General features: G+C 40.3%; 1 protein-coding gene across 1 annotated transcript in view; it reads left to right on the top strand.

The window, feature by feature from the left end:
• LOC114471110 (GDNF family receptor alpha-4-like) overlaps positions 1 to 27,839 on the top strand; it is a 72,361-nt gene that overhangs the window by 26,141 nt on the left and 18,381 nt on the right. Inside the window, exons 2-6 of the mRNA XM_028459695.1 lie at positions 4,089 to 4,385; positions 19,507 to 19,578; positions 23,595 to 23,949; positions 24,028 to 24,137; positions 25,912 to 26,046. Of these exons, the coding sequence (XP_028315496.1) occupies positions 19,560 to 19,578; positions 23,595 to 23,949; positions 24,028 to 24,137; positions 25,912 to 26,046 (619 nt within the window). The 5' untranslated portion in view covers positions 4,089 to 4,385; positions 19,507 to 19,559. The remainder of the gene's footprint in view (positions 1 to 4,088; positions 4,386 to 19,506; positions 19,579 to 23,594; positions 23,950 to 24,027; positions 24,138 to 25,911; positions 26,047 to 27,839) is intronic.

Here is a 27,839-nt window from a genome sequence, read left to right as displayed (position 1 = left end):
TGGGTTTTTTTTTTTACTCACTTTTATATTTTTTTTGTTGTATGTTTTTTGGAGTCATTATGTGTATTTGTGTATCTTTCTGTTGTGTTTTTGTGCATTTTTTGTATAATTATAGTTATGTTGCCATTTTAGTGTGATTCTGTTGTCATTTTGTGTATTTTTTGTATAAATATTCAGTTTAGTTTTGTTGTATTTTTCTGTAATGTATGTTTTTTGGAGTCATGTGTATTTTTTATTCTTTCAATTGTCTTTTTGTGCATTTGTGTTTTATTTTACTCATTTAGTATTAGTATATTTAAATAAATAAACAAATACCGTGTGTGTTCCGTGAAATGTTTGAGACGCTGATAACCAAACTCCATAGTGATTGTAGCGCCAATCAGAAAAACAACCAAACTGCGCAAAACAAAACATAAAGCTCCAAACTACGAGTGAGTAAGTAAATTAAAGTATTTTCTACAATTCGGTTGCCTTTTTTTAAAAAACAAAAATCATTTTTTACCTTCGAACCGAGTGGTCAGAGCTTAGCTTCCATGCACGGCACCACAGAGAATCTGTAGTTTTCCAGATGGATTATTGAACGGGTTGAGGTCAATATCAACTCCAGTGAAACAGTGCGTTATTGAGCATCAGTTATATGGTTTAAACAATGGGAAAGTTGTCTGCAAAGTACTCACCAGTGGCTGATGGCTTCAAATGATCTATTCAGAGAGCTCCCGTGTTTGAGATGCTAACGATAGCATGGCACAGGAGGAAGTGGAGGAGGAGTGGCTGAACACGTGACTCTTGCTCGGGTGAGGAGCTGTGCAGTGAAATAGTTATAGATGGCGCGCTAGCGCCCCCTCACACCCTGAGGTCAAAAGTTGAATAGGTTTCATTTCGGGGCCGTCCAGACGTGAAATAAAATGAAAATAAACATTTTGCAATGACCAAATTACTCCAAAATAACAGATACACACACTTGTGGTATTTGGAACCCGTTGACCAAGTTTCAAGTCGAACTCGCACTGCGTCGGGGAGATATTTGCTCCACACGCACTCACACACACACACACACACAGACCACCCTTGCTTTTATAGGTAGATAGCGCATTTTGACTGACATGACATAAGCTAATGATAATGTTATTAAACAGCAGAGAATTGTATAAAAGCAACTGATACATGTCCAAAAGCATTTGCAATTTGTTTAGAGGAAGGAGGAATTGCTACTATGATGTGCACAAATGACTAAATGTTATGGAGGTTGAACTAATAGTTGTGAGAATTTTCATTCTGATCTGAGAAAAGCACCAAAGTGAGAAAAACTGTAACGATAACTTCTGATACTGTCAAATATTCTGACCTGTAGTGGTGAAATAACTGATGCTTCCTTGTGTCCATCTAGTTTTGTTTAATCATTATGGTCTGGAATGACATCGTCAGGATAATTTAAATTAGGCTAATTTAAACTAAGTTGATCAAAACTTAATCAATAAACCAGATCAGATTCAGTAAATCATTGATCCCTGAGAGGAAATCAAGTGACATTAATGTTGCTCTCATACATCTTTATATGATAAAAATAAAACACATTTTATAGGGCCTTATGTTTACATTATTAGCCAATCTACTGTGGCTAAGCAGACTTGTGCCAAAAGGACAATAATTCATTTGTTGTGGATTTATCCACTTTAATGCACTTCATTTTTTTTTGCAATAAATGTTTTGTTTTGTTTGAAGGGCTAATAGAAATGAAAAACTTTGTTGTGCTTTTTTAAAAAAGCAAAGGCTACTGAAATATTTAAAAAATGTCAGAATATTCAATAAACATTTACTTTCCTTAAAAAACATGTCTAAAAATGTATTCTAGGCTATTTATGCACTATTAAAAAAAAATAGTGGAAAACAACAACTGCATTCAGTATTCGGCCAAGTGTTTATATTTTATTTGGCTTCGGCCACAAATTTTCATTTTGGTGCTTACCTAGTATTTTTGTGTGCATTTGGTGTATTTTGTTGTTGTTTTGTCTGTTTTTGGAGTCATTTTGCATATTTTGTGAGTTTTAGGAATTGTATTTTTGTTATGTGTTTTTGGATTTATTTTCCGTGTTTTTGGAGTCAGTTGGGTGTATTTTTGCTTTTATTTTGTATATTATCTTTGTGTATCTTTCAGTACACTTGTAGTAGTCTTGCATGTTTTTAGAATAAATTTATGCATTTTTGTTGTTCTTTTGTGCGTTGTTTTGTGATTTTGTATGTTTCTGAAGTCACTTTGTTTTATATATGCTTTGTTGTTCTTGTCTGTTCCAAAGACATTGGGAGTCAATAGTTTATGTTGGGAGTAATCTATAAGACTAGCAGACACTCCCAAATTAAGCTTCTAATCAGCCAGAAAGCTCGTAGTTGTTAACTCTTGTAATCAAAGTGAAGTTTTTGTAGTTTCACAATGCGTTTGTGTGTGTGTGTATGTGTGTGTGTGTGTGTGTGTGTGTGTGTGTGTGTGTGAAGGGGTTGTAATTACTACTGAATTAGCATACAATCAAGTAGCGCTCATCATCAGTCAGTGCAGGTATTCAGCACAGTAAGAGCGAAGCGACCAATCAGTGAGCAAACACTGCAGAAGCTCAGCTGTAAAGTGAGAGGAAGATAAAGAAACACACACACACACACACACACACACACACACACACACACACACACACACACACACACACACAGATAGAGAGGAACTGAAGGAATGTGGTCATCCTTAACCTTTTATTGACTCTTTTATGTGAGCACATTTCTATTCATTGCTGAGCTACACTATCACTTCTATCACGTCAGTAGCTCCCAAAGCTACATTTGCCGCCGCTTAGCTTCCCCTGCACGCACAACTGTTAGTTCCTCAGAAAAATGTGCTTTTCCAACAGAAAACTAAACAATAAAACTTAACCAACCTATTATCCTCAATTACATTTTACCCTTGGGGATTGACCTCAGGGATATTTGCCTCCAGAAAATGATTTTCAGAAAATTGTTAACAAAGTTTTTGTGTCAGGCACTTTGTTTACTTGTTGAATACATAATAATCTCTTGATAATGAAACGCCACCATTAGGCCCAAACTTTTAAACCAGACTTAATTGATCTTTCTGAAGTTTGCTGACACATTAATGACCACTAGAGTATGAACCCTATGGTTGTGGTGATGATATGACCGTTCCTGCAGCGCCACCATCCAGGTCAAACTTTCAATTTTAGAGAGTTAGTGGATCTTTTCTATCTTGGGGTGCACATTGCATGACTCTCACATAATGAATGTTGATTGATGTTGGTGACCCAACAGACCCCCCCTCCTCCTCCTCTCATAAATATATTTATTTACTTATTTATGTATATTTTTTGCAACATTATATTGGGGTTATTCACCTATAAAGTTTCAGACACATTCTCCTCTACGTCACTTTCACTGTGAAAGAACTGTTCCTAAACCTCATTGGCCACATTTACATGGGAATTTTAATTCCTCTTCAATTCATAATTGATCTTCTATGTTGTAGCCGAAAAAGAAAAGGTTTGTTTTGTCTTTGTAATCCCGATAGACGAGATACGTCACATTTGCTCCCTGTCCAATCAGAACCCTTTCCAACACCCAGACCTAAAGCGTAATTGAATAAAGATGAATAAACCGGTTTTCCTATGTCCGATACTTAATTTGGAATTACTATTTCAATGTAACACGAGCATACACTTTAATTCCGAATGATTTATTTCACATTTTCAAGAGAGAGAGAGAGAGAGAGCGTGCAGATTGCATTACACAGAACTTTTACAGAGCTGTGTAAATTGACCCCAGATGAACACCAAATACTTGCATTAATGTGTTCGCACTTTCAAAAAAATATCATCTACATTAGAAAAATTAATAAATGATGAAGCATACAAGACAACAAAAACTATATATTTTTAATGATAAACATTGAATGGGGTCAAATTGACCCCAAAGATAATAAGAGGATTAAAGATCAAAAATAGAATAATGCAGCTTTGGCTCCAGGACAATGGACCTGGGATAGTTTCCTTTTCTTCCAGGAGTTTGAATATCTTTTTTCTGTTTCTTTTCAGGTGTGTCTCCCTCAGTTCAGCATCTTTCCCTTCGGCCAGCCTCCCACTGACTGTGCGGATGCCCATCACGAGTTGCTCCGTGGACGCCCAGTGCGCAGCGCTGTACAGAGGCTTGGAGCTCTGCGCGGCCGACGCCGTCATGTCATCGCTAGTGGAGCAGGCGGCCTCAGAGTGCCTGGAGCGACGAGACGTTCTGCTCAGCAAACATCCCTCATTGTTGACCTGCAAGTGCCAGCGCGGCTTCAGGAAGGAGGAGCAGTGCCTGCGCGGGTCTACTGAGGGTTCGCCTTCTGGCAGGTCAGAATGAGAACATGCAAACTCAGGAAGGAGAGAAAGTCACCAGCCAAATTTGTGGCTCCTCCCACCATGATGTACAATTTAAACCAATGCTGTCAAACTTATTTGAGTTCAGGGCAATAGTTGCATCTGGATTTAGATTGTGGGTGGGCCCTCAGAAAACTGGATGGGTTAAAATAAGCCAATAACCCCCCCCGTGTTTCTCGTCTTCTCAGTTCCTGTGCTTTTCCTTCAAGGCAACTCTGAACTCTGCATTTTTGTATTGGCCCAACAAAGCAAAGCAACATTATGTTGCTATTTCAGCAAAAAGATGCATTCAAAGTGATTCACATAAGGCTTTATTATGAATAAAAATGGCTGCCATCATGTGATATATGCATTAGAAAACTGTGACTTCCTGCACATATGAGGGAGTTTTGTTGAATATGTGTGTTTGGAGGGACTGGGATTTCAACAAGTGAATTAGGGCTGGATTTGGCACCCAGTCCTCTAGTTTGACATGTGATATAGACTATGGAGAGCTTTGATGGACAGTGTTGCTAATGGAAGTGTTTTTAGGGAATGCTATTTTTTGTTTCAAAATTGTTTCAAGGTTCACAATTTCTGCGTCACACTACATTCTCCATTTCATCATCTTTCTCAGTTTAGATGAACTCACACCCGACAACAGCATAACGTGGATGGCTGTTCATCATAGGAATGGGATCCACACAAGGTTCCTGCTGCTTAACAGACGGTTTTCCTTGCCGCCATGATGAATTCATGTGGGTGTGGGATACATATGTATGTGCATATATGTATATATACGTATGTGTGTATCCATAAAATGAAGAGTCCGTCCTTAAGACTGCTCTACTGTAAAGTGTCTTGAGATACCATTGGTTATGATCTGGCGCTATACAAATAAAAGATTGATTGAGATAGACTTTACTGGGAATGAAAACAATTGAAATCCAAAAAAATACTTTTTTTTCATTGGCCAATAACTACATTTGGGAATGTAATAAAAAATGTGATCTCTGTTTTAATTCATAGTATAAAGGTTACTCTTTCTTGGGATATAGAATAATTTGGTAACACGTGAAACCTGTCATTAGCTTGAATAAGGTTGTCATGAAGGCTGTCATTAAGTATCGTTTGTTACCATTTTGTGATTGAAATTGATTTTTTAAATTCTATTTGCTAATGATGATGGATATACTGTATCTGGATGTATTCTAAAGCAAAAACACCCCCAAGAAAATGTAGAACATGACAAATAACTGTGGATAAAATCATTCGGGTTTTCCCTAACCAGAAACCCTGGATGACCAGCCAGGTCCGCAAACTCATCAGAGTCCGCGATGCTGCCTTCAGGTCTGGTGACAGGGCCCTATACAGCATTGCCCGAGCCGACCTGAAAAGGGGAATCAAGGAAGCCAAAGCGGACTACAAGAGGAGGATTGAGTCCCATCTGTCCAGCAACAACCCACGGCAGGTGTGGCAGGGGCTACAGAACATCACAAACTACAGGGGCTGTGATGTACCAACAGTGGATGGAAGTGCTTCACTGGCAGAGGAGCTCAACTACTTCTTTGCTCGTTTTGAGACCCCACAGCACTCACCAGCCTCAGCCCCGCCCCCACCAGGTTCCAGCACCTCTTCACTCACTATTATGGAGCGTGACGTCAGAAGGGTGCCTCCTGGCAGTGAACCCCAGGAAGGCTGCTGGTCCAGATGGAGTACCTGGCAAGGTGCTCAGAGCATGTGCCCACCAGCTCACGCCCATCTTCAATAGGGATTTTCAATCTCTCCCCTGAACCAAGCAGTCATCCCCCCCTGTCTAAAATCTGCCACAATCATTCCCGTGCCAAAGAAGTCGCCTCCTGTCAGCCACAATGATTACCGTCCTGTGGCCCTAACACCTATAGTGATGAAATGCTTCGAGAGACTGGTTCTTCATCACATCAAAGATTGTCTCCCCTCCACCCTCGACACTCACCAATTTGCATATCGGACTAATAGATCGACAGAGGATGCCATCGCCATAGCCCTCCATTCTGCACTCAGCCACCTGGAACACCAGCAGAGCTATGTGAGGATGCTCTTTGTGGACTATAGCTCAGCATTTAACACAATCATCCCAGACATTTTGATCACCAAGCTGAACACCCTGGGCCTCCCCCCTCTCACATGTGCCTGGATAAGAGACTTTCTGACCAACCGGCCACAGACTGTGAGACTTGGACCCCACCTCTCCTCCACCCGCACACTGAGTACTGGCTCTCCACAGGGCTGCGTGCTGAGTCCCCCTCCTGTACTGTCTCTACACCTACGACTGCAGGCCAACCCATGAGAGCAACATCACTGTGAAATTTGCTGATGACACCACAGTGGTTGGTCTGATCTCAAGGGTGGACGAGTCAGCCTACAGAGGAGGAGGTCCTGAAGCTGACAGCGTGGTGCTCTGCTAACAACCTGCAGCTTAACATCACAAAAACCAAGGAGATTGTCGTGGACTTCCGGAGGCACAGAGCAGACCTGCACCCCTCTACATCAACTGTGAGTGTGTGGAAAGGGTCCACACCTTCAGATTCCTCGGTGTCCTCATCTCTGCGGACCTCTCCTGGTCAAACAACATCTCTGCGGTTACCAAGAAGGCCCAACAGAGACTACATTTCCTGAGAGTCCTCAGGAAGCACAACCTGGACTCAAAACTGCCTTGCTGACCTTTTACCGCTCGACCATCAGAGCCTGCTCACATACTGTATAACTGTATGGTACGGGAGCTGCACTGAGGCAGATAGGAGGAGGCTCAGAGGGTAATAAAAACGCTCAAAGGATGTTGGCTGCCCTCTCCCCTCCCTGACGGACATCTACACCTCACGCTGCCTCAACAGAGCACATAGCAATACTCATCAAGGACAGTTCACACCCTGGTTTCCACATGTTCAACCTGTTGCCCTCTGGTAGGCGCTACAGATGTATCAAAGCTAGAACAAACAGACTCAAGAACAGTTTCTTTCCGAAAGGCATAACCATTCTGAACTCTCATATGCACTAAATCTACAATACCATACACTGTTATGCAATATTATCTAACTGGTGCAATATACTGGGTAATGTGCAATAGTTTCTATGCAATATGCTGGCACAGTATTATGTTAATACTGATATGAGTGTGTGAACTTTTTTTTAAATCTATTTATATTGTATTCTTATTATTATTCTTATGTTTGTATTTTTATGGGGAGCTCTATCTCATTACATGTTATGTAATGATAATAAAAGGCTATTCTATTCTATTCTATTCTATATGTTTATACTTATGAGTATTAGTTTCTCTCATGCAATGGTTATTATATTTTTTATTTACTAGTGGGAAAACTAATAAACAATAAATAATTATGAGGCACGGGCAAGCTACAATGGCCTCATGTATAGGATTTGTGAAAGTGGTGTGAAGTCACATGAAGAAAATTTGTTTTATATCCCAAGAAAGAATAACCTTTATACTACAGTATGAATTAAATCAGAGAAGAGATTATTTATTAGATTACCACATGCAGTTATAGTAAATAGTAAAAAAGAGTTTTCTCGGATTTCAAGAGCGTGTCACCTAAGAACCAATGCATATATGACTAATCATTAGTGATGTGAACTGTCTATGTTCATAGCTCATAGCTGATCAAATTACAGGGAGCTGAGGTCCAAACACACGCTCACTTTTTGACTATTTTGAGGAGCTGTCATGTCCACCAGATAGGATGTATAGCAGATGTTTTTGTATATTCCGATAGAGTAGGTAGAGCTGTATTACTATACCAAATTTTAGTTTTCAATATGAAATGGAAGAAAAATGAGGATGCATGAAAATACGACACATACCCCAATCACTAAATTGTCTTCAAAAAATATTAATCCAATCAAACTAAAAATGTTGTGTGGCTATTGAATAGTCACAGAACAATTAGTAAAAATTTGATCCAATTCAGATTTTTTTTCACCCGTAACCACGGAAAATTGAAGACCCAAAGTGTTTCTCTTTCAGCAACGAAGGTAACGCTACCTGTCATAAAGCAGGAATGGTTTTGGAACTAAACTAAATCCAATCTCACATTTTAGGAATGTTCTGGACTGTGGTTTGGGGGGAGGATAACCACTAGATTCAGTGAAAAAAGATTCACGGCTGGATGCGTCTTCATCTCTAGATGATATTCCTGCAGCTAAAAGCATTAATAGTGAATGGATTTCAGGAAAACTTTAGGAGAAAATATGTTTATCCTAGAACACTATCGCCGGGTGATTTTTACCCGATATAATATACCCAATAAAAAGTTATTATTATCAAAATATCTCAAAATATGACAATACATGACAAATTAGAGTTTTGCTCTTTTATTTTCAACTAATATGCCTAACAAAATGCAGAAAAAAAACTACCATGGTTGACTAGTATGCAAGGCGCTAGTCGACCACTGGGAGCAACTTAGGGTTCAGTGTCTTGCCCAAGGACACTTCGACACATAGTCAGGTACTGGGATCGAACCCCCAACCTCTCGATCAGAAGACGACCCACTACCACCTGAGCCACGGTCGCCCACTGCTCTCCCTTTTTATATCCTCCCTATAATAGAATGTTTCTTACCTCTCCTTAGGGAGGGCTGGTGATGGTCACAATTAAGCAATAAAATAAAATCATTTATTTAATTGCAATATCAATCAATCAATCAATCAATCTTTATTTGTATAGCGCCAAATCATAACCAATGGTATCTCAAGGCACTTTACAGTAGAGCAGTCTTAAGGACGGACTCTTCATTTTATGGATACACACATATGCATATATACGTATATACACATACATATGTATCCCACACCCAACATGAATTCATCATGGCGGCAAGGAAAACCTTCTGTTAAGCAGCAGGAACCTTGTGTGGATCCCATTCCTATGATGAACAGCCATCCACGTTATGCTGTGTTGGGTGTGTGCAGAGGAGAGGGTGGAGACAGAGCCGCTGAGACTCTGTAACTCCACACTAAGGATCCCACGGACCTGCAAGACAGAAGCCAGAAGGAGTACAGGAGCAAACACACAAGGGAAGAAGCAGACATAGAGGGAGTGTTTGAGAGAGGAATGGGACCCTCTCCGGTCCCTCTCTAGCCTAAATGACCTCTCTCTTAACGCCCTCTGCAACCTCTCTCCAACCGAGCATGCCAGACACCCCCCCCCCCCGGCAGTCTATGCCTATTGCATCTTAATTATGAGCTATGAGCTGGTTCCTAACTAAAAGCTTTACCAAAGAGGAATGTTTTGAGCCTAACCTTAAAGGTAGAGAGGGTGTCTGCCCCCCGAACCGTGGTTGGTAGATGGTTCCAGAGAAGTGGGGCCTGATAACTGAAAGCTCTTCCTCCTATACTACTTTTAGAGACAAATGGAACAACGAGTAGTCCAGCATTTTGAGAGCGTAGTGTTCTGGGGGGATTGTATGGCACTACAAGCTCCTTGAGATAGACTGGTGCCTGTCCATTTAGGGCTTTATAAGTGAGAAGAAGAATCTTGAATTCTATTCTATATTTTATGGGAAGCCAATGCAGAGAGGCTAATACAGGAGTAATGTGATCTCTTCTCCTAGTTTTAGTCAGTACACGTGCTGCAGCATTTTGAACCAGCTGAAGTGTCTTAAGCGACTTGCTCGGGCAGCCTGCTAAGAGAGAATTACAATAATCCAGTCTAGAGGTAACAAAAGCATGGACTAGTTTTTCGGCGTCGCCCTGAGACAGGATAGATCTGATTTTAGCAATGTTACGGAGATGAAAGAAGGCAGTTCTTGAAGTTTGTTTTATGTGAGAGTTGAAGGATAAATCCTGATCAAATAGAACCCCAAGGTTTCTAACAGTTGTGCTTCGTGCCAGAGTAATGCCATCTAGGGCAGTTAGGCTAGCATAGGTTTCTCTAAGGTGTCGTGGGCCCAGTACAATGACCTCAGTCTTGTCTGAGTTGAGAAGAAGAAAATTTTGGTCCATCCAGGCCCTAATGTCCTTTAGACAGGCCTCAAGTTTAGATAGCTGATTTGTCTCACCTGGCTTCATTGATACATACAGTTGGGTATCATCAGCATAGCAGTGAAAGTTAACAGAGTATTTTCTCATAACATTACCAAGGGGGAGCATATAGATACAGAAGAGGATTGGACCTAGCACAGAGCCCTGAGGAACCCCGTAGCTTACTTTAGTGTACACAGAAGACCTATTATTCACGTGTACAAACTGGTACCTATCAGATAGGTAGGACTTAAACCAGTTTAGGGCAGTCCCTGTGATTCCAAGTAATTTCTCTAATCTCTCTAGTAGAATATAGTGATCTATAGTGTCAAAAGCTGCACTAAGATCTAATAAAACCAGCACTGAGAGTCGTCCTTCATCTGAAGCCCAGAGTAGATCATTAGTTACTTTAACTAAAGCAGTCTCTGTGCTGTGTTGAGCTCTAAAACCTGACTGGAAGTCCTCGAACAGGTTGTTGTTTTGAAGAAATTCACAGAGCTGAGCCGCCACAACTTTCTCAAGAATCTTTGAAATAAAAGGAAGATTAGATATAGGCCTGTAGTTTGCAAAAGTGCTGGAATCAAGAGTAGGTTTTTTGAGAAGGGGTTTGATTACAGCTACTTTAAAGGACTGTGGCACGTAGCCAGCTTAGTTGGGATCGGATCTGAAAGGCAGGTCGATGGTTTGGAGGATGAAATAATAGAGTTAAGTTCCTGAAGTCCTATATGTGTGAAACAGTTTAGGTTAGGCCTATTTACATTTAATGGTACAGCAGGCCCAGGTGAAGGCAGGGAGTGGCTAATTTTATCTCTAATCTTATGAATTTTATCGTTAAAAAATGTCATAAAGTCCTCACAGCTGAGGGATAGAGGAATCATGGGCTCAATAGAGCTCTGACTTTGTGTTAGCCTGGCGACAGTGCTGAAAAGGTACCTCGGATTATTTTTATTTTCTTCAATTAGTGAGGAGTAGTATGTAGATCGAGTATGTCGTAAGGCTGTCATGTATTTACTATGGCTTTCTTGCCAGAGTATTCGTGACTCCTCTGTTTTATTGGAGCGCCACATTCTCTCTAATTTACGGGTTGTTTGTTTGAGTGTGTGAGTTTCAGAGCTAAACCACGGAGCTTTCCTCTGACGTTTAATAGTTTTTTCCCTCAATGGGGCAATTGAGTCCAAGGTGGATTTTAGTAGACTAGCAGAGCTATCGACAAGCAGATCCAGTTGAGAGGGGTTATAATTAATATCATAGTTATTTATTGGATGGTGCACTGAGTTTAAGGCAGCAGGAATGGCCTCTTTAAATTTAGCCACAGCACTGTTGGACAGATTTCTACTTGTAACTATTTTATTGCACAGTGCGAGATCCTCTAGGATAATGTTAAAAGATATTTAAAAAGTGATCTGATAGCAGAGGATTTTCAGGGTAGACGTTTAGTTCATTAATATCAAGGCCATATGTTAGAACAAGATCAAGAGTATGATTTAAACGATGAGTAGCTTCATTAATAGTTTGAAAAAAGCCAACTGAGTCTATTAGGGACATAAAGGCTGAATTCAGGCTATCACTATCTTTGTCCACATGGATATTAAAATCTCCTACTATCAGTATTTTATCAGAACTGAGGACTAAGTTTGATATAAACTCAGAGAATTCTGATAGAAATTCAGAATAAGGGCCTGGAGGACGGTAAATTATCGCAAATAAGACTGGCTGGCAGGTTTTTGATTCGGTATGAGATAAATTTAGAACCAGGCTTTCAAAGGAAGTGTAGTTGGCCTTTGGTTTAGGATAGATTAGGAGAGAGGAATGATAAATAGCTGCTACACCACCTCCACGGCCTATGTCTCGTGGCATATGAGTATTTAAATGACTGGGAGGAGTGGCTTCATTTAAACTAACATATTCATCTTGATACAGCCATGTTTCAGTTAAACAGAATAAATCAAAGTTATTTTCTGAGATAAGGTCATTTACTATTAGAGATTTGGATCTCAGTGATCTAATATTTAATAGAGCACATCTAATGGTTTTATGTTTTGGTGTTTCTATATTTGAGATTTTAATTTTTTTCAGATTTTTATAATTGATACCTCTTTTATTTGATTTTATGTTAAAATCATTGTGAAATTTGGGTCGGGGGACAGACACCGTCTCAATAAAATAATATTCACCACCATCACAACAGTTGCCATGGCGATGAACACAGCTATCATAATAGCAATGGGAGGGAAACTGTCCTAAGGCAAGCGCAGAGGGGCGTGGAGGACTCCACCTCTGTAACATGGTCTCATTCATGAGATGTCATAACAGTGACTGTGCCATGTTTTCTGATAGTAGAGATGCTCCCTCCAAAGTAGGGTGGATTCCATCTCTTCCTATCAGGTTCGGTTTTCCCCAGAAGGATCTCCAATTATCAATGAAGCCCACCTCGTTTTCTGGACACCACCTCGATAGCCAGCGGTTAAATGATGACATGCGGCTATACATGTCATCACTGGTCAGATTTGGTAAGGGACCAGAGAAAATTACGGAGTCAGACATTGTTTTAGCATAAGCACAAACTGATTCAATGTTCACTTTGGTTGCTTCCGACTGACGACGTCAGGAGTCATTAGTGCCGACATGGAGGACTATCCTATCAAACTTACGGTTACTCTTTGTCAGCAACTTTAGATTTGATTCTATGTCGCCTCGCTCTGGCCCCTGGGATGCACCTCACGATGCCCGCTGACTTCGCTAGCTTCACGTTTCTCACTATGGAGTCGCCAATTATCAGAGTTTGTTCCCCGGTGAGTGTGTTGTCCTCACGGAGGGGGGAGAACCTGTTTGAGACGTGAACATGGTGGTGTGTCCCGAGCGGCTTTTTTGACCTTCGACTATGCTTACCACGGACAGTAACCCACTCATTGCTGGCCGGGGGGGAGGCTAAGCTAGAGCTAGCACGGTCCGCACCGGCTAGGTCCTGCTTGCTAGCTTCGGTTTTGGTATCAGGGGTGCGGAACCGCTTCTCCAGATTGTTGATCCTCGCCTCCATATCTAACAGTACGCTACACTTTATGCAACTACCATTGTCCCTAAAGGAGGACGAGGAGTAACTAAACATCTGACACACCGGGCAGGAGAGCGGAGGGGAGGAGAGAGAAGCCATAGGTGCTAAATTTAAGCTAAGCTAAGCTAAGGACAAAAGGAAGTTTAAAGGAGATTACACTGCCTATAAGAGGCGAGATTGCTTTTTACTTAACCTTTGTACGTTTAACTCTACGGTAAAAAATTAAAACAAGTGTTTTCAAGGCTAAAATATCAATGACAACAAGTTTGATTAGAGTTAGCAGAACACAGTAGTAGAGCGCTGCAAGCAGCGGTAGAGTGTAACAGGAAATGATCGATACGTCACCACGTCAGCACGTCACCAGCACGTATACAATAACAAAACATGCATTGCTGTCTCATAATGATTGCACTCCTTGTAGTGTTGACCTTTGACAGCATGTACAGACAAGAGAAAAAAAAAGAAGAAAATCACCACTTTGTCATATTTATTTACAACTACGGGACTAAATAAAGATAGCCTGGACATTTCAGGACTGTTTTTTCTTACTTTATTCCTTAGATGCAGTCACTACATATACAGGGATGGATTCACTAAAGGTTTAGGGGTATTAAAACATTTGCAAACGTCACTCCACGCACTAATAAGGGGTACAAACCCCAGGGAATCAGGACTGCGTGTCTTCAGTGTGTCATAATGCGCAGACAATTCATTTAGTGTGTTTCCCTCTGATGAATATTGTGATGCATGGGCATGTTTATTTTGTATGGTTGCCATGTTGGATGTTTCCATATGTATTTGCCGCCCTGAGTTAGTGGGTGTGACTGTTCTGTGCTATAAGCTGTGTCGTCACTCTCTCGTTAGTTAGTTAGAACGAGAGTTAGTTTGTGTTCTGACAGTTGTGGGTGCTTGTGACTGTGTGCGATTGTCCTGCTGCTCTGAATCCTGCTATTAAATGTGACCAAAGCTGCTCCTGTTTTCCATAGACTGATCAGAGCTAAGTTACAGGACCTGACGGAGTAGTGACATTAAATTAGGGGGGAAATAGCATTAGGTTTTAAAGTTTATTAAATAACACTGCTATTTGTTTATTTTATTTTCTACATTATTGAATGTTTGTGCAGCAGACAGAGAATTCCACCCACCTCCAATTGAACTTTTTTAAATGTCATTTTGTGCTTCTGTGCACTCATCTCTCCAAGTTGAAGAAGCAAAATGTTTATTTAAATAGGACTGTCTCAACCATGTCTACACGTGCACCAATTTGTGCGTTAATGTTAGTGAATTACCCACAGCTGGTGAGGAAACACCGCCACCAAAGGATTTAGGGATGCACCTGGTTCACCACCCTTTATTTCAGATCTTAGTGAATCCGCCCCACAGTGTAGTAATAATGGGACACTATCACGGTTTTTAGGTGAAAATAACCCAAACGTGTGCTGTAGGAAAAAGCAGATTTTGGAGTGGGAGAACATCCACATCTTCTTAAAGATCAGAGAAGATGCTGAAGCTACCCTGGAACTCTTAAAGACACTCTGACAAACACAACTTCATCAAAATAATGTAAATATGTCTGCTTGAGTGAAAATCACCCACCAATAGTGTTCTCGGGTTAAAGTTATTAAATGAAAGTTTTAAATAAAATAATGGAGTTTCTGTGTGTTCACTGTGTTTAAAGACGATGAGCCTTTTGTCAAACAGGAGGAAATGTTAGATCTGTGTGGAATGAAGCCTGATTCTGCTGCTGCGCTCACTGAGGAATTAAAGTACAGCGAGTGTATTAGCAGGATGTAGTCATCATCGCTGCTGAGGACTTTTTATGTCCATGTCAGTCACGTCCGTGAAAAGCTCGGGAGGATATTTAAAGTTTGTGTCGCAGCACATGACACGCATCACTGGCAGCACTGGAGTCTGCTGCGTTTTTCACCCACACTTTATGATTAGAAAGTCCTTTTTTAAATGTATGATTAACAAGTTCATCTATGAAATAATTCATTGATCCAAGAATGAATGAGTGAATAACACACTGATGTTTTTTTTTTGAAAAAAAAAAAAATTTCCTCTCTCTCTTTCACACACACACTTGCACGCACACACACACACTCACACAATGTGTCCCCTGTGGCCTATTAGGCAGTGGAGCATTAGTGTAATTACACACTCTTCAGTTCCCAACGCCGCTCGGCTGCTCTAGCGCGTCATTACCATAAATATATAGCCTGGAATTGGATTTACATACATAAACACTTTACATGCCATTACATTCTCCACTGACTTTGTACTTTGGAGTGTGCTTAAATAATTTGCAGGAACAAACATCTTGTCCACAAGTCAATCAGAGCTCCGCTAACAGTTTTTCCAACTGGACAGAAGCTACGTTATCATCATCCATTTGTTACATTGTCACTTTTTAATCACAGGCTTTGTTTGGGCTGTTAATGAATTAAGTTTGTGTTGTTTGTTATGGATAGAAATGCTTCCCTTTTTTAGTGTCCAAACAAAGTGGTAAAAACATCTGTTTTCTTGTAATCATGTTATTCAGTTTCTCACCTCAACAATCTTTTAATGCAGAGCTGGGCGTCCTTATATCACAGCAGTGCTGCAAAAATAGGATTGTATCTGATCTGAGGGTCACATTATCAACATTAATGTCAGCATTTAAAATAATATTATGAAAGTGAACGCAATAAATAAAGGACAAAAATGATGTCAAGTGAATCACAATCTACGTTTCCATTACTCTCGGAAATGCACAAAATCTAAATAGCTCAATAATCCATGTCTTTTAAACAAATGGCCCACACACTTTGGTCTCAAACAATTCTGAAATTGTTCATAATTATTCAATAGTCACACTGTAAATATTTAGTTTGATGGGATGAATACTTTTTGAGATATAGACAATTTAGTGAGGGGGGGCATGTGTCGATTTTTCTTCCATTTTCAGCTTCTAATATCTCAGGAACTACACAACATAGGAAACTGAAATGTGGTATAGTAATACAGCTCCACCTACTCTCTCAGAATATATAGAACTATTTGCTATACATCCTATCTGGGGGACATGCCAGCCCCTCAAAATCTGGAAAATGTTTGTGTGGGTTTGGGGCTGGAACATGTTTGCGCGTCCAGTAAAAAACTTTGCATATGCCTCAGCTCCCTTTAATTTAATTTTTTATTGTTTTGCCTTGTCTGCACATGATGTTAAAGGTCAACACTACATTAAGTGCAATCTTTTTATGACAGCAATGCATGTTTTGTTTATGCAATTAAATAAATGAATTTATTTTATTGCATAATTGTGACCATCAAAAGCACTAATAAAGAAACACTTTATTATAGGGAGAATATAAAAAGAGAAGGCAGTGTTACACCTAGGTGAGGGGGAAGGGAACAGGGAAGAGGGAGTCAGGGTATGAAAATGGTAGGGGTGGGGAAAAGTTGAATATTTTAAGGTGAGAGTGAGATGTCATGTTATAATTGTGCTTATTGTGTTGTGTAATCAGTTCAGCCAGTCTGGTGACAAGTGTGGAGAAATTGAAATGGGTGACACAGCACCCAGCTTAAGTATAATGGTGGTGACTGTGAATAGAGGGAAGGAGTGAGTGGTTATACCTAAAACTGGTATTTGGGATCTACTTAACTATCCGGAGCACCGGCCGAGCCATCCAGATCACTCTTCATCGATGTCATCAGCACGATGTTATTGCCCTTCCAGCGACCCTGCAGATAGGCCATCATACCGCTATGCTCCCTGAAATTTGATCAGCATTGAGCTATGTACATAAACTGTTCACTAATGATTAGTCACAGAAATGCATTGGTTCTTGGGTGACAGGCTCTTGAAATCTGAAAAAATACTTTTTTTTTAAACTATTTTCATTGTCCCATAATGTCTGAATGTAAGAAAAAATAGGATCTCTGTTTTAATTTATAGTACAAAGATTACTCTTTTTTTGACATATTAAACATTTTTTTCTTCTTGCAACTTCGTCCTTTGGGTTATTTTACCACTCACCGATATTGAAAATTATTTACATGAGGCCATATAGCTTGCCTCTGTGTCCTACAATCATTTGTTCTGATCAAACTAAAACATGTACAGTATGCCAATTGAATTATCAAAGAACAATTGATATAAATTTCTGATTTTTTTTAGACCAAAGTGTGTGGGATGTCCTGAAAATGTGTTGAAATGACATGGAATAACCCTAAACTGGTAATGGAAACATCTGAATTTTGAAAAAACACTGAAATATTGTAAAAACGTTTTTACACTTTCATGAGGAGGTTTTTCATACGTTTCGATATTGAAATTTATCGCTAAATCAATGGGAACACTTTTTCCGCAATTGCATTGGAAGTGACGTAACTGGTCACATGACTTCTCTCCGAGAAAACATGGCTCGGTACGTGTGCAGAGGAGACCCAGACATTTCTTAGCATTATACCTACAAATTATAATTTTTCATGCAGTTCACTTCATATAGTATAGCAGTACATAAATCAAGTCTCAACTTCTTTAAGATATTGTTCATGATCATCATTGATGTGATTACAAAATCTCTCCTGGTACTGACCCTAAGCAGGCCAGATACTATCGTACTACAGATTAATGGGACGCTTATACCGAAACCTCTGAATCCCAGGCCAAAAAATGCCAAAAAAAAGCTGAAGTTGTGTTTTCTCAGATTTGCGGTACAATGGAGAACTTTGGTCATAGCAGCATTCATCCTCTCGATAGAAAGGTCATCTCTGACATAAATTGAAGCCTACAAACTTAGGAATTTTTTCATGTACATTTAAAGGCCCCATATCATGCTATTTTTCACCCATCTCCATTTGTTCTAAGAACCCCAAAAACATAGTATTTGAGGTTTATTTTTCCAAACTCGCCTGAGGACAGCCCGCCCTCCTCCCACCCACTTTGTAGTCGAGCTTATGCTGTTTTATAAACACGTGACAGAGTGTGGGGGCGGGGCGTTCACTGGTACATACATAGACTGTAGAAAATACATACATAGCACTGCACGAAAGACTCTGACATGCTCACCTTAGTGGGCGTGTCTGTTTACATGTCAATCATGGCAGAGAGCGTCCTGTCGCTGCTTCTCCAGCTCAGTGCTGCGTCAAATTCGTCATCAAAGTGGGAACGCATCATCAAATTGAAGTGAGGTGTTTGTGCTCGTCCTGCAGTAAGAAAGGAACAAATCACCCTCGAACTAACGATTGAGGGAATCAATGAAAAAAACACTTTGGACATGTGTATGAAGCCCAAATTTCACTTTTATGATGTTTAAAGCACAGAAAAGTCAATTTAGCTTAAGGAGCTTTAGGGAAAGGAAAATTATCACGTTTGTTGTCAATTTGTTAGGTGGACAGACAGTTTTTTGTATTTTGGGGTATGTTGACGATGATATTTAACAGCAAAAAAGCAGCAATCCCCAGAATCATCTGCTAATTTCCCCTGTGTGGGTGTTTTTTGGCCCCTGATTCCAAACATAGGGCAAACATTGGGGGTGGTCGTTATCAACTTGTGATGACCCAAGGTATAACATAACAGCACATAGTAGTGAAAAAAAAGTAGCAAAAGTGGCCCATAAGGAGGTTGGGAGTGTCCATCTTCGCTTTTATTTTGCAAAAAACTGTGATGGAAACACAGCTACTGTCTTCCCTGTCTGAGGAAGAAACACAATAAATCGCAGTAAGAATTAAATAAAAACATTTGTTGTTTTTGATGGCTAAAAATGGATAATTTCTACTTTCGACATTTGTTTGTGAGTAAATATGTCAGAGGATTTAAGAGAACAACTTTTGGTTGACAGAGTTTTAAAAAGTAGATATAAGCTTTTCCTCCTCCTCTCGTCTATTTTGGGATTAATGAACACAAGAGTTCACTAACATGGATGAGGAATATGGTCTTGTAAAACTATGGCATTTGATTCTTTCTTTTCACCAATAATATACAAATGAACAAAGTTTTCCAATGCACATGTGGAGTGTGTGTAGCGATACTAAAGTTCCCGTTTGATGTTATTCTAGGGGAGGACGAGCTGGAAACATCCCCGTATGACGACACCCAGGTGGATACACGCATGGCTTCTCTAGTGTCAGGTAACTGACCCTTCACTTTAAAGCACCACTTGACCCCGGGGTCCATATCTGTCACGCTGAGGAATCACAGAGACGACCCATCCTCTCATCCTCTGCTCCATCAATCTTAAACACACCCTCCAGTGAAACTAATCAATGAAATACTAAGCCTCAGTTATAGTGCTCGATAAGAACCAATCAATGTGCTCCGAGGAGCGATGGAGGGGCACGCCGTGGTTTATGTTGTTCTGCTCAGTTTCCACTTACATGTGAATTCATCCTCTGGGCGCTTTGCCTAGATTTCAACCCCAACGTACGCTGACCACGCATCATGAGCTGTCAGATTAAAATATAAAACATATATTAAAGTTAAAATTCTCTACACTGTTTTTAAATATTGTATACATTGCTGTGATATTTGTCAGATTGGATAGGAACCGTGGCAAGATTTATTACCAAAAATAAACAAGGAGGGTGAAAGTAACTAGTAACTTTTACTTTGAGTACTATTTAGTTGAGCTACTTTTTACTTGTACTTGAGTATTTTATGTATGACTTACTTTTACTTGTACTTGGGTACAATTTCTAAGTTACCCCCAATGTCCACCGCATACGTAACTGCTGAGTCATGCTAGAGCCCTCTGCAGCAAATTCAATTCAATTCAACAACTTTATTTGTATAGAACAATTTACAACATCCCAATGCGCTTATCAAAATATAAAATTCATAATAAGAAAAAGAAAACCCAACAAGATCCACATGAACAAGCAATTAGTGACAGTGGGAAGAAACAACTCCCTTTTAACAGGAAGAAATCTCCGTTAGAACCAGGTTCAGAGGTGGCAGCCATCTGCCTCGACTGGTTGGGGTTAGTGAACAGAAGAACCAACAGAACAGGATAGAGAGATAGAACATCAGAGTGTCCCAGACTAGTTGAGTCGTGAACCACAGATCAGGAACTGCCATCATCAGCTTCACGACACCTGAAATAGAGCAGAGAGAGAAGGACGAGGAGAAGGCACTGACTGCAGAAAACAAGATACATTATTATCAAGTCAGCCAGTCTTGTCCTTGGGCCTCACTCCCAGTGGCCTCGTCAATACTTATTATAAAAGTGACAAATCTCTTTCTGTTTATTGGTAAGTTAACAGCGACTCCAAGGTCTGTAAATGCGACCATTTACAGATGAGCCCATGTCCGCTCTAGTGGTTAGGTTATGTATGATTCAGTCCTGTTTAATGCGGATTGTAAATCAAAACCAGCTACATCACAATTTGAATCTGTTCCCGTTTATTGAACCAGTAAATGCAACCTTTTACAGATGAGCCCATGTCCACTCTCGCGATCAAATTATGTAATGATTCAGTCCTGTTTATGCGGACTGTAAATCATAACCAGCTACATCACAATTTGAATCTCTTCCCATTTATATGAAATCTAGCAGTGACTCCAAGGACTCTAAAATGCGACCGTTTACGGACGACTCTAGCTGTTAAGTTAATGCTATTATACGGTATACACTTCAGCATATAAGTAGGTTTTAAGTTTAGCCTTAAAGGTGGAGAGAGTAGCAGCCTCCCGTACTGAGACTGGAAGCTGGTTCCAAAGGCGAGGGGCCTGGTAGCTGAAAGCTCTTTCTGCTGTTCTACTTCTAGACACGTTAGGAACTTCCAGAAGGCCAGCAAACTGAGAGCGGAGTGATCTGCCCGAACGATAGGGCACTAACAGGTCTCTAAGATATACAGGCGCTTGATCATGTAGAGCTTTGTAGATTAACAGGAGGACTTTAAACTCTATTCTAGATTTTACAGGAAGCCAATGAAGGGAAGCCAATACTGGAGAAATTTGCTCTCTCCTTTTTGCTCCTGTTAGTATTCTAGCTGCATCATTCTGAATTAACTGGAGACTTTTTAGTAAGATATTGGGACATCCTGAAAGTAGAGAGTTACAATACTTTAATCTAGATGTAACAAATGCATGGATTTATTTTTCAGCATCACTATGGGTCAGGATATTCCTGATTTTAGAGATATTACGGAGGTGGAAGAAAGCTATCCTTGAGATTGATTTAATATGAGAATCAAAGGAGAAGTCAGTATCAAAGATAACGCCTACGTTTTTTACTGTGGTGCTGGGTGACAGAGTAATGCCATCCAGAGACACTATTTGCTTTGATAATTTCTCTCTGAGGTGTTTTGAACCAAATAAAATTACTTTGGTTTTATCCTGGTTTAGAAGGAGAAAGTTACAGCTCATCCAGAATGTGATGTCTTTAAGACAAGCCTGGAGTTTTAATAACTGATGAGTTTCATCTAATTTCATTGACAGATAAAGCTGTGTATCATCTGCATAGCAATGGAAATGTATATTATGTTCTCTGATAATGTTACCTAGTGGAAGCATATATAATGTAAAGAGTATTGGTCCCAAAATTGAACCTTGTGGAACACCATGATTAACTTGCTTGTTAACATGAACAAAGTGGGTTCTGTCTGATAGGTAGAATTTAAACCAACCCAGCGCTGTTTCTTTAATCCCAAAATTGCTTTCCAGTCTCTGCAGCAGTAGATGATGATTCATTGTATCGAAGGCTGCACTGAGATCTAAGAGCACCAGAACTGAGGTCAACCCTATATCTGAGGCTAAGAGGAGATCATTGGTCACTTTTACTAAGGCAGTCTCTGTGCTGTGATGGGCTCTAAAGCCAGACTGAAAGCTCTCATATAAATTGTTCCTAAGTAAGTGATCACATAGTTGACCTGTGATGACTTTTTCAACAATTTTGGAAACAAAAAGAAGATTGGATATTGGCCTATAATTGGACAAATCACTTGGATCGAGGGTAGGTTTTTTAAGGAGAGGTTTGATTACAGCGGTTTTAAAGGCCTGTGATACATAACCTGTTGCTAGAGATGTGTTAATGCAGTTCACCATATTAGTGTCCAGCGAGCCCATTCCGGACTCTACCTGAAAACCAAGCACATATTCAGACTCGGGGGGACCAGACCTTTCTGTTGATAACACGTTTGGCCTGATCCGATTACTTTTAAAATCATATTTAACATGTAAATATTGCATTTATTCATGGTTGAATATGTATATTGCGTGATTATATGTGAATTAATGATTCCTTGCTGCTGGGGATTGTTCGACTGCAGATTGTGCTGCAGTTACGCAGTGGAGCAATTTCGGAGCAGTTAAGATCCAGTGAAAATCCAGGGTGACATTGAATGCAGCATGAGGACAAAGACTTCCTGGTGATGCTGCAGCCTGTGGGCAGGACTAAGAATCCACATATGGGGTGCAAACCGCTGAATCGCTGAAAACCTTTCACTTAAAGGTATAGAGGAGGATTTTGTCGAAGTTTAGAAAAGAAACGCCCTCTCCACTCTTTGAAAAAATGCACATGCGCAACACTCTACCTGCTCCCAAGAGGGAACGCGAGAGGGCCCAGTTTTCCTCGTGCATAGCTCTGTTTACAAGTTGTTGTCGGCATCGCTCACGACAGCTTCCTTTTCCCTTTTAGTCAGACTCGCCACCGTAAGTGAAAAGTGCGCATGTGCAGCAAGTGAAAACTCGCTAGGGACGAGCACATACGACGGCCTTACATAAACATATCATCAGAATGATTGACAATTATGAAGACCAATAGTCTTGATGATCCACCCGGAATTTGAAGCCAAAATAACATCCTCCACAATACTTGTAAAGCATTCTATGGGCTTATTATTGGATGAACAGCACCTGGCTGGGCCTGGATTAAAATGGGTGGGCCTGTGGCGCCGCGGCTGATGTGTCATCAGGAAGGACAAGTTGCCAAACACAGATCGATGTAGTTGGATCATAGGACTATGAATCGATTAATCGATCTAATGGATGAATCGTTACAACCTTATTCATAATTGTAATTCCTAATGACACATTTTCAGGGACGTAACCCACACGGTCAAAGTCAGTAGATATTTTTCCATCTGAACGACTTTTGTGATGTAATGCAAACCTCTAGTGACTAACTGAGCTCCCATTCCACCCATAGCCTCGTCTTTCATGCAACTGGATGGTGAGAACCAGTGCCTGAAAGCAGCGCAGGACTGTGGCCTCTATGAAAAGTGTGGCTCTCTGCGCTCCGAGTACGTCCTGGCCTGCACCAAGCGGGCCCCCGGGTCCCACAGGTGCAACCAGCACAAGTGCTACCGGGCCCTGCGGCGCTTCCTGGAGCGCGTACCTGAGGAGTACAGCCTGGGCGTGCTGTTTTGTCCCTGCACCAACACGCTGTGTGGCGAGAGGAGGAGGAAAACCATCGTGCCCTCCTGCTCCTACCAGGACATGGAGGGTCTGCAGCCAAACTGCCTCCATCAGCAGAGCTTCTGTCGCCGTGACGACCTCTGCAGGTCTGACTCATGACTTCAGTAAACGTGTCAGTACTATTGGTGCATCGTTACACACATGAAGTGTTTGTTGTTTTCCAGGTCCAGACTGGCTGATTTCCTCAACAACTGTCAACCATCTCACCTGACAGCGAGCGGCTGCCTCAAGGACTCAGCGGGCCTCTGCCTCCGAGCCTATGCCGGACTTATCGGTAGAGAACCACGATTTCACTTAATACACAAAATAATGAATTAAAACAGGAACGAAAGAGCTAAAGTACATGGCAGGGTTGCTGCACTCATTTAGGGAATTTTTAGAACATGTTTAAAGGAAATTAAGACCCTTGTTTAAAAACATTTTGGACACACAACGATATTTGTAGCATGTGTCAACTTCTTCCAATGAGAAAAGTTTAAACCAAAGCAGAGTGAAGAAAAAAAGCAAATAACAGCGGATTCTGATTAAAAATACCAGCAGAAATAACTGAATAACTGAGGATAGCTACATACTTAGCCACTATACTGTATGTTTTTTACAAAAGTGGTTCTCAACTTGTGGATCAGGCCTAAAAATGGGGGTCACTGGCCAAAAGAATTAAATAAATGTTGCTCTTATTCTGAGCTAAGCTGTCCGTGACCATGATGGCTTTTTTTCAAACTCTTCTCAGCTTCAATCTCTCCAGCTGAGCCAAGCCAGCTGACAGTGTTTAGCTTTAATGTACGTCCTCATAAGATCAATCACAGATTTAATGATTAGAGAGTGACGGCGCATGCACTGTAGCTTTTACGATGAATGAGAAGCCAATAGGAACCAATGCTGAGACCAACAGGACGTGACGTCATCTGTTACTGAGCAGTGAGAATAAATGACAGACATGTTTAAAAAAAAATGAAAAGGACAGACTGGTTTGAACATTTTAAAAGTAATAAAGGATTAAAGAAGGTGTTATTTATCATAGTAACAAATGAAGCATGTGATCACACACTGATCGTATGCATTTGACAAGTTTTTTAACACCTGTCAGCGTATAACAGAAGTCTTTTTGACTCCTTTTTCCTTTAGTAGATCTTTACTGAATGTTCTAAAGCATCACTAAATGATGACATGGTTTATGGGAGTGCGTCTGCAACTTAAGCCAAGCCTGCTGCTTAAACCTGGTCGGGAGCAGGTTTGATTCACGGACTGTGTTACTATGGTAACCAAGGTGTTTTCTCGTTGATGAAACGGCCGTTCCAGTTAGAACCCGGCTTAACGGAGCCGGACTCTCAGGTTAAACCTGGACTTAACCCTGAGCTGGGTTTGATGAAATACCCCCAGATGTCAAGTTTAAAAAAATAATAATAGGAGAGTTTTATTATAATAGTTATTATATAGTTTATTTATTATTAGTTTTATCTTAGCTTAAAACTGCTCCATGTATTCACTTTGGGCCTGTACTACGAGGCTGGATAAGTATATCTGGGATATCTCTCCACTTTAACTGACCAAACATTCTCTGTCAGAGAGCAGCTGTGCCTCAACAACACACCTCAACCATCTTTAGGCTCTACTAGTCCTCATGTGAAGCAAAACGTGTCACTTGTACTACTAGTTTTCAACAGTTGATTTCAGCCTGGCTACGTGTGTGTTCCTGTGACAGGGAGAGATTGCAGTGTCAGATCAATCACAATCACAAGGAAACTGTACGTGTAGAGCAACTTACGTCACAATTGAGGAATAATTCTTTAAAAATATGAAAAATTCAAATCCATAATTCAGACCAAAAACAACACTGTTGCTGCAGAAAAAGCAGGAACTAAGGAACACAGGCTGGAAGCTGCTGACACTGTTAATATGTAAAAGACCAGGTCAGGTGTTACCATGGTGATTTAGCCCAATCACAGTATCATAAGGCATACTATCAGTAGTCTTTGAGTTGGCCGAGGTCAACATATTAACAATGTGCACTGAAAGGGGATTTTTCTCTGTTCCTTCTTTCCCCACAGGCACCATCATGACTCCGAACTACATCAGCAACAGTTCTGCGGACGTGTCCCTGTGGTGCACGTGTGAGGGCAGTGGGAACCAGTGGCAGGAGTGTCAGCGGCTGCAGCGCCTCTTTACCCACAATGCCTGTCTGCGTGAGTGTTCAACCTGGCCCATTATATGACTTTCTTTTCTTCTGTTTTTTCACAGACAGACTCACATATTGTGTTTCTCCGGGATGCAAATGCAGATTTCAAACAGATGTCAAAAATGTTGTTATTAAGGCAGAAATCCGCCCCCAAAAAACACAAATCGTATCGAGACAGCACGGAAATGTTGGTCATTTGCTTTTAAAGTGTAAATGAACCCCCTTTTTTTGCTAACCTGCCACCAGGTGGGAAATTCAAGAAATGCCTTGATTATGGGCAAGGCTCCCGGAATAGTTAAGACAAGTTTATACTATAAAATCTCCAAAGAACAATCTATGCTATGCTAAGTTTATATAGGAGGGGCGGAGCTAACAGTGACGCAGGATGGGCCAAGATGTCACAGAATCTGATTTTCAGCCAACAGCAAATGTAATTGTAATAGCAGGGTTCCAACCCATAGAGGGCAGTAACTCTGACATTTTACAACAAAATACCACAAATTGGAATACTTTGATCCTGGTCCAGCATATTAGTCCATCAACAGCACAACCTAATACCCAAATTTATTTTGAGCCGAAATGAGTGGTTTTTGGTTTTAATTACTCTTTTAAAATGATTTATTGGCTCCTTAAGTGGAAAACCTGATGTTTAAAAATGCTATTTTTGCATTAACTCCAATTGTCAGCATGAGAACGAAATTTAAAATGCTGAAAAAGATTTGAGATTAAATTCTGATATTTTCCAAACATCATTCAACATGTTGTCATTTTTTAATGAAAATGTAGCAATTATATGTTAATACTAGGCAAGACTTGTATTCGCAAGGCGAATGCGTATTTGGCATTTGAAAATTGGCAAAAATGACAACCTATATCTGGATTTTTATATTTAGTTATATAATGCAGGAAAAACAGAAGACTGACCTTGACCTTACATATGACCTTGAGAAAAGGTCAAGGACACACATTGAAATGAAATGTTGTTCAGTGGTACCAGTCTGAGCGCTGTATCTCAATTTGTGGCTAAGTTATAAGAAAAAAAAAATGTTATTTTTTGTGAGGTCATAAACTTTGACCCCAACCGATCTTTTTACTGGTAGGTCGTACAGTTTCGATCCAAATAAATAAACTACTCCACCTGAGATGAACTTTTCATAAATGTAAGCATCAAACTTATACGATAAATATTTGTAGAGATATGGAACATTTTGGTTTTTGACACTTGACAATGACCTTAACATTTTGGTGCCAGAAAAGGTTGACAGACCATCCTTAACATTCCCCCTATGAGATTACACACTTATCAATAGTGCTGCATTATTGGCCTAGGAGGAGTTTTATGACAAACCAAGTTGTGGAAGAAAAATAAGAACTTATACGATTACAATATATTTGGTTTAATCGCCAAATACAATTACTGTTTATAGCCACACACTTTGATGAACTGCAGGCTCAGTTTTGGTTAAAACATAAATCTTGATTGGATGGTTTTTGGTCCTGAATACTGGCTGTTGCCCTCGTCCTTTAAATTCAAACTGTAAACTGTTTCCGTCTGACAGGAGAGCAAATAGCCTGATTCATAAATAGTTTCTTTAACGCTTTATCACCGTTTACCTTTCCACAACAGACTGAGCAAAGGAACATGTGTTTTATGAAGATAGATCAATGTCGTCAAACTGTCGACAGCGAGAACATTATTCATTCTGTATGAAAGCATGATTGATTTCAACCACAGTTAAGCTCTACTAGGTTTACTTTACTTTTTCTACTAATGAGATTTTGAGTTTACTAGTTAGGCAC

The sequence above is a fragment of the Gouania willdenowi genome, chromosome 10, assembly GCF_900634775.1.
Source record: "Gouania willdenowi chromosome 10, fGouWil2.1, whole genome shotgun sequence".
In the NCBI taxonomy this organism is placed as follows: domain Eukaryota; kingdom Metazoa; phylum Chordata; class Actinopteri; order Blenniiformes; family Gobiesocidae; genus Gouania; species Gouania willdenowi.
The sequence above is the reverse complement of the archived record's forward strand: the minus strand, read 5'-3'. Positions and strand labels throughout refer to the sequence as shown.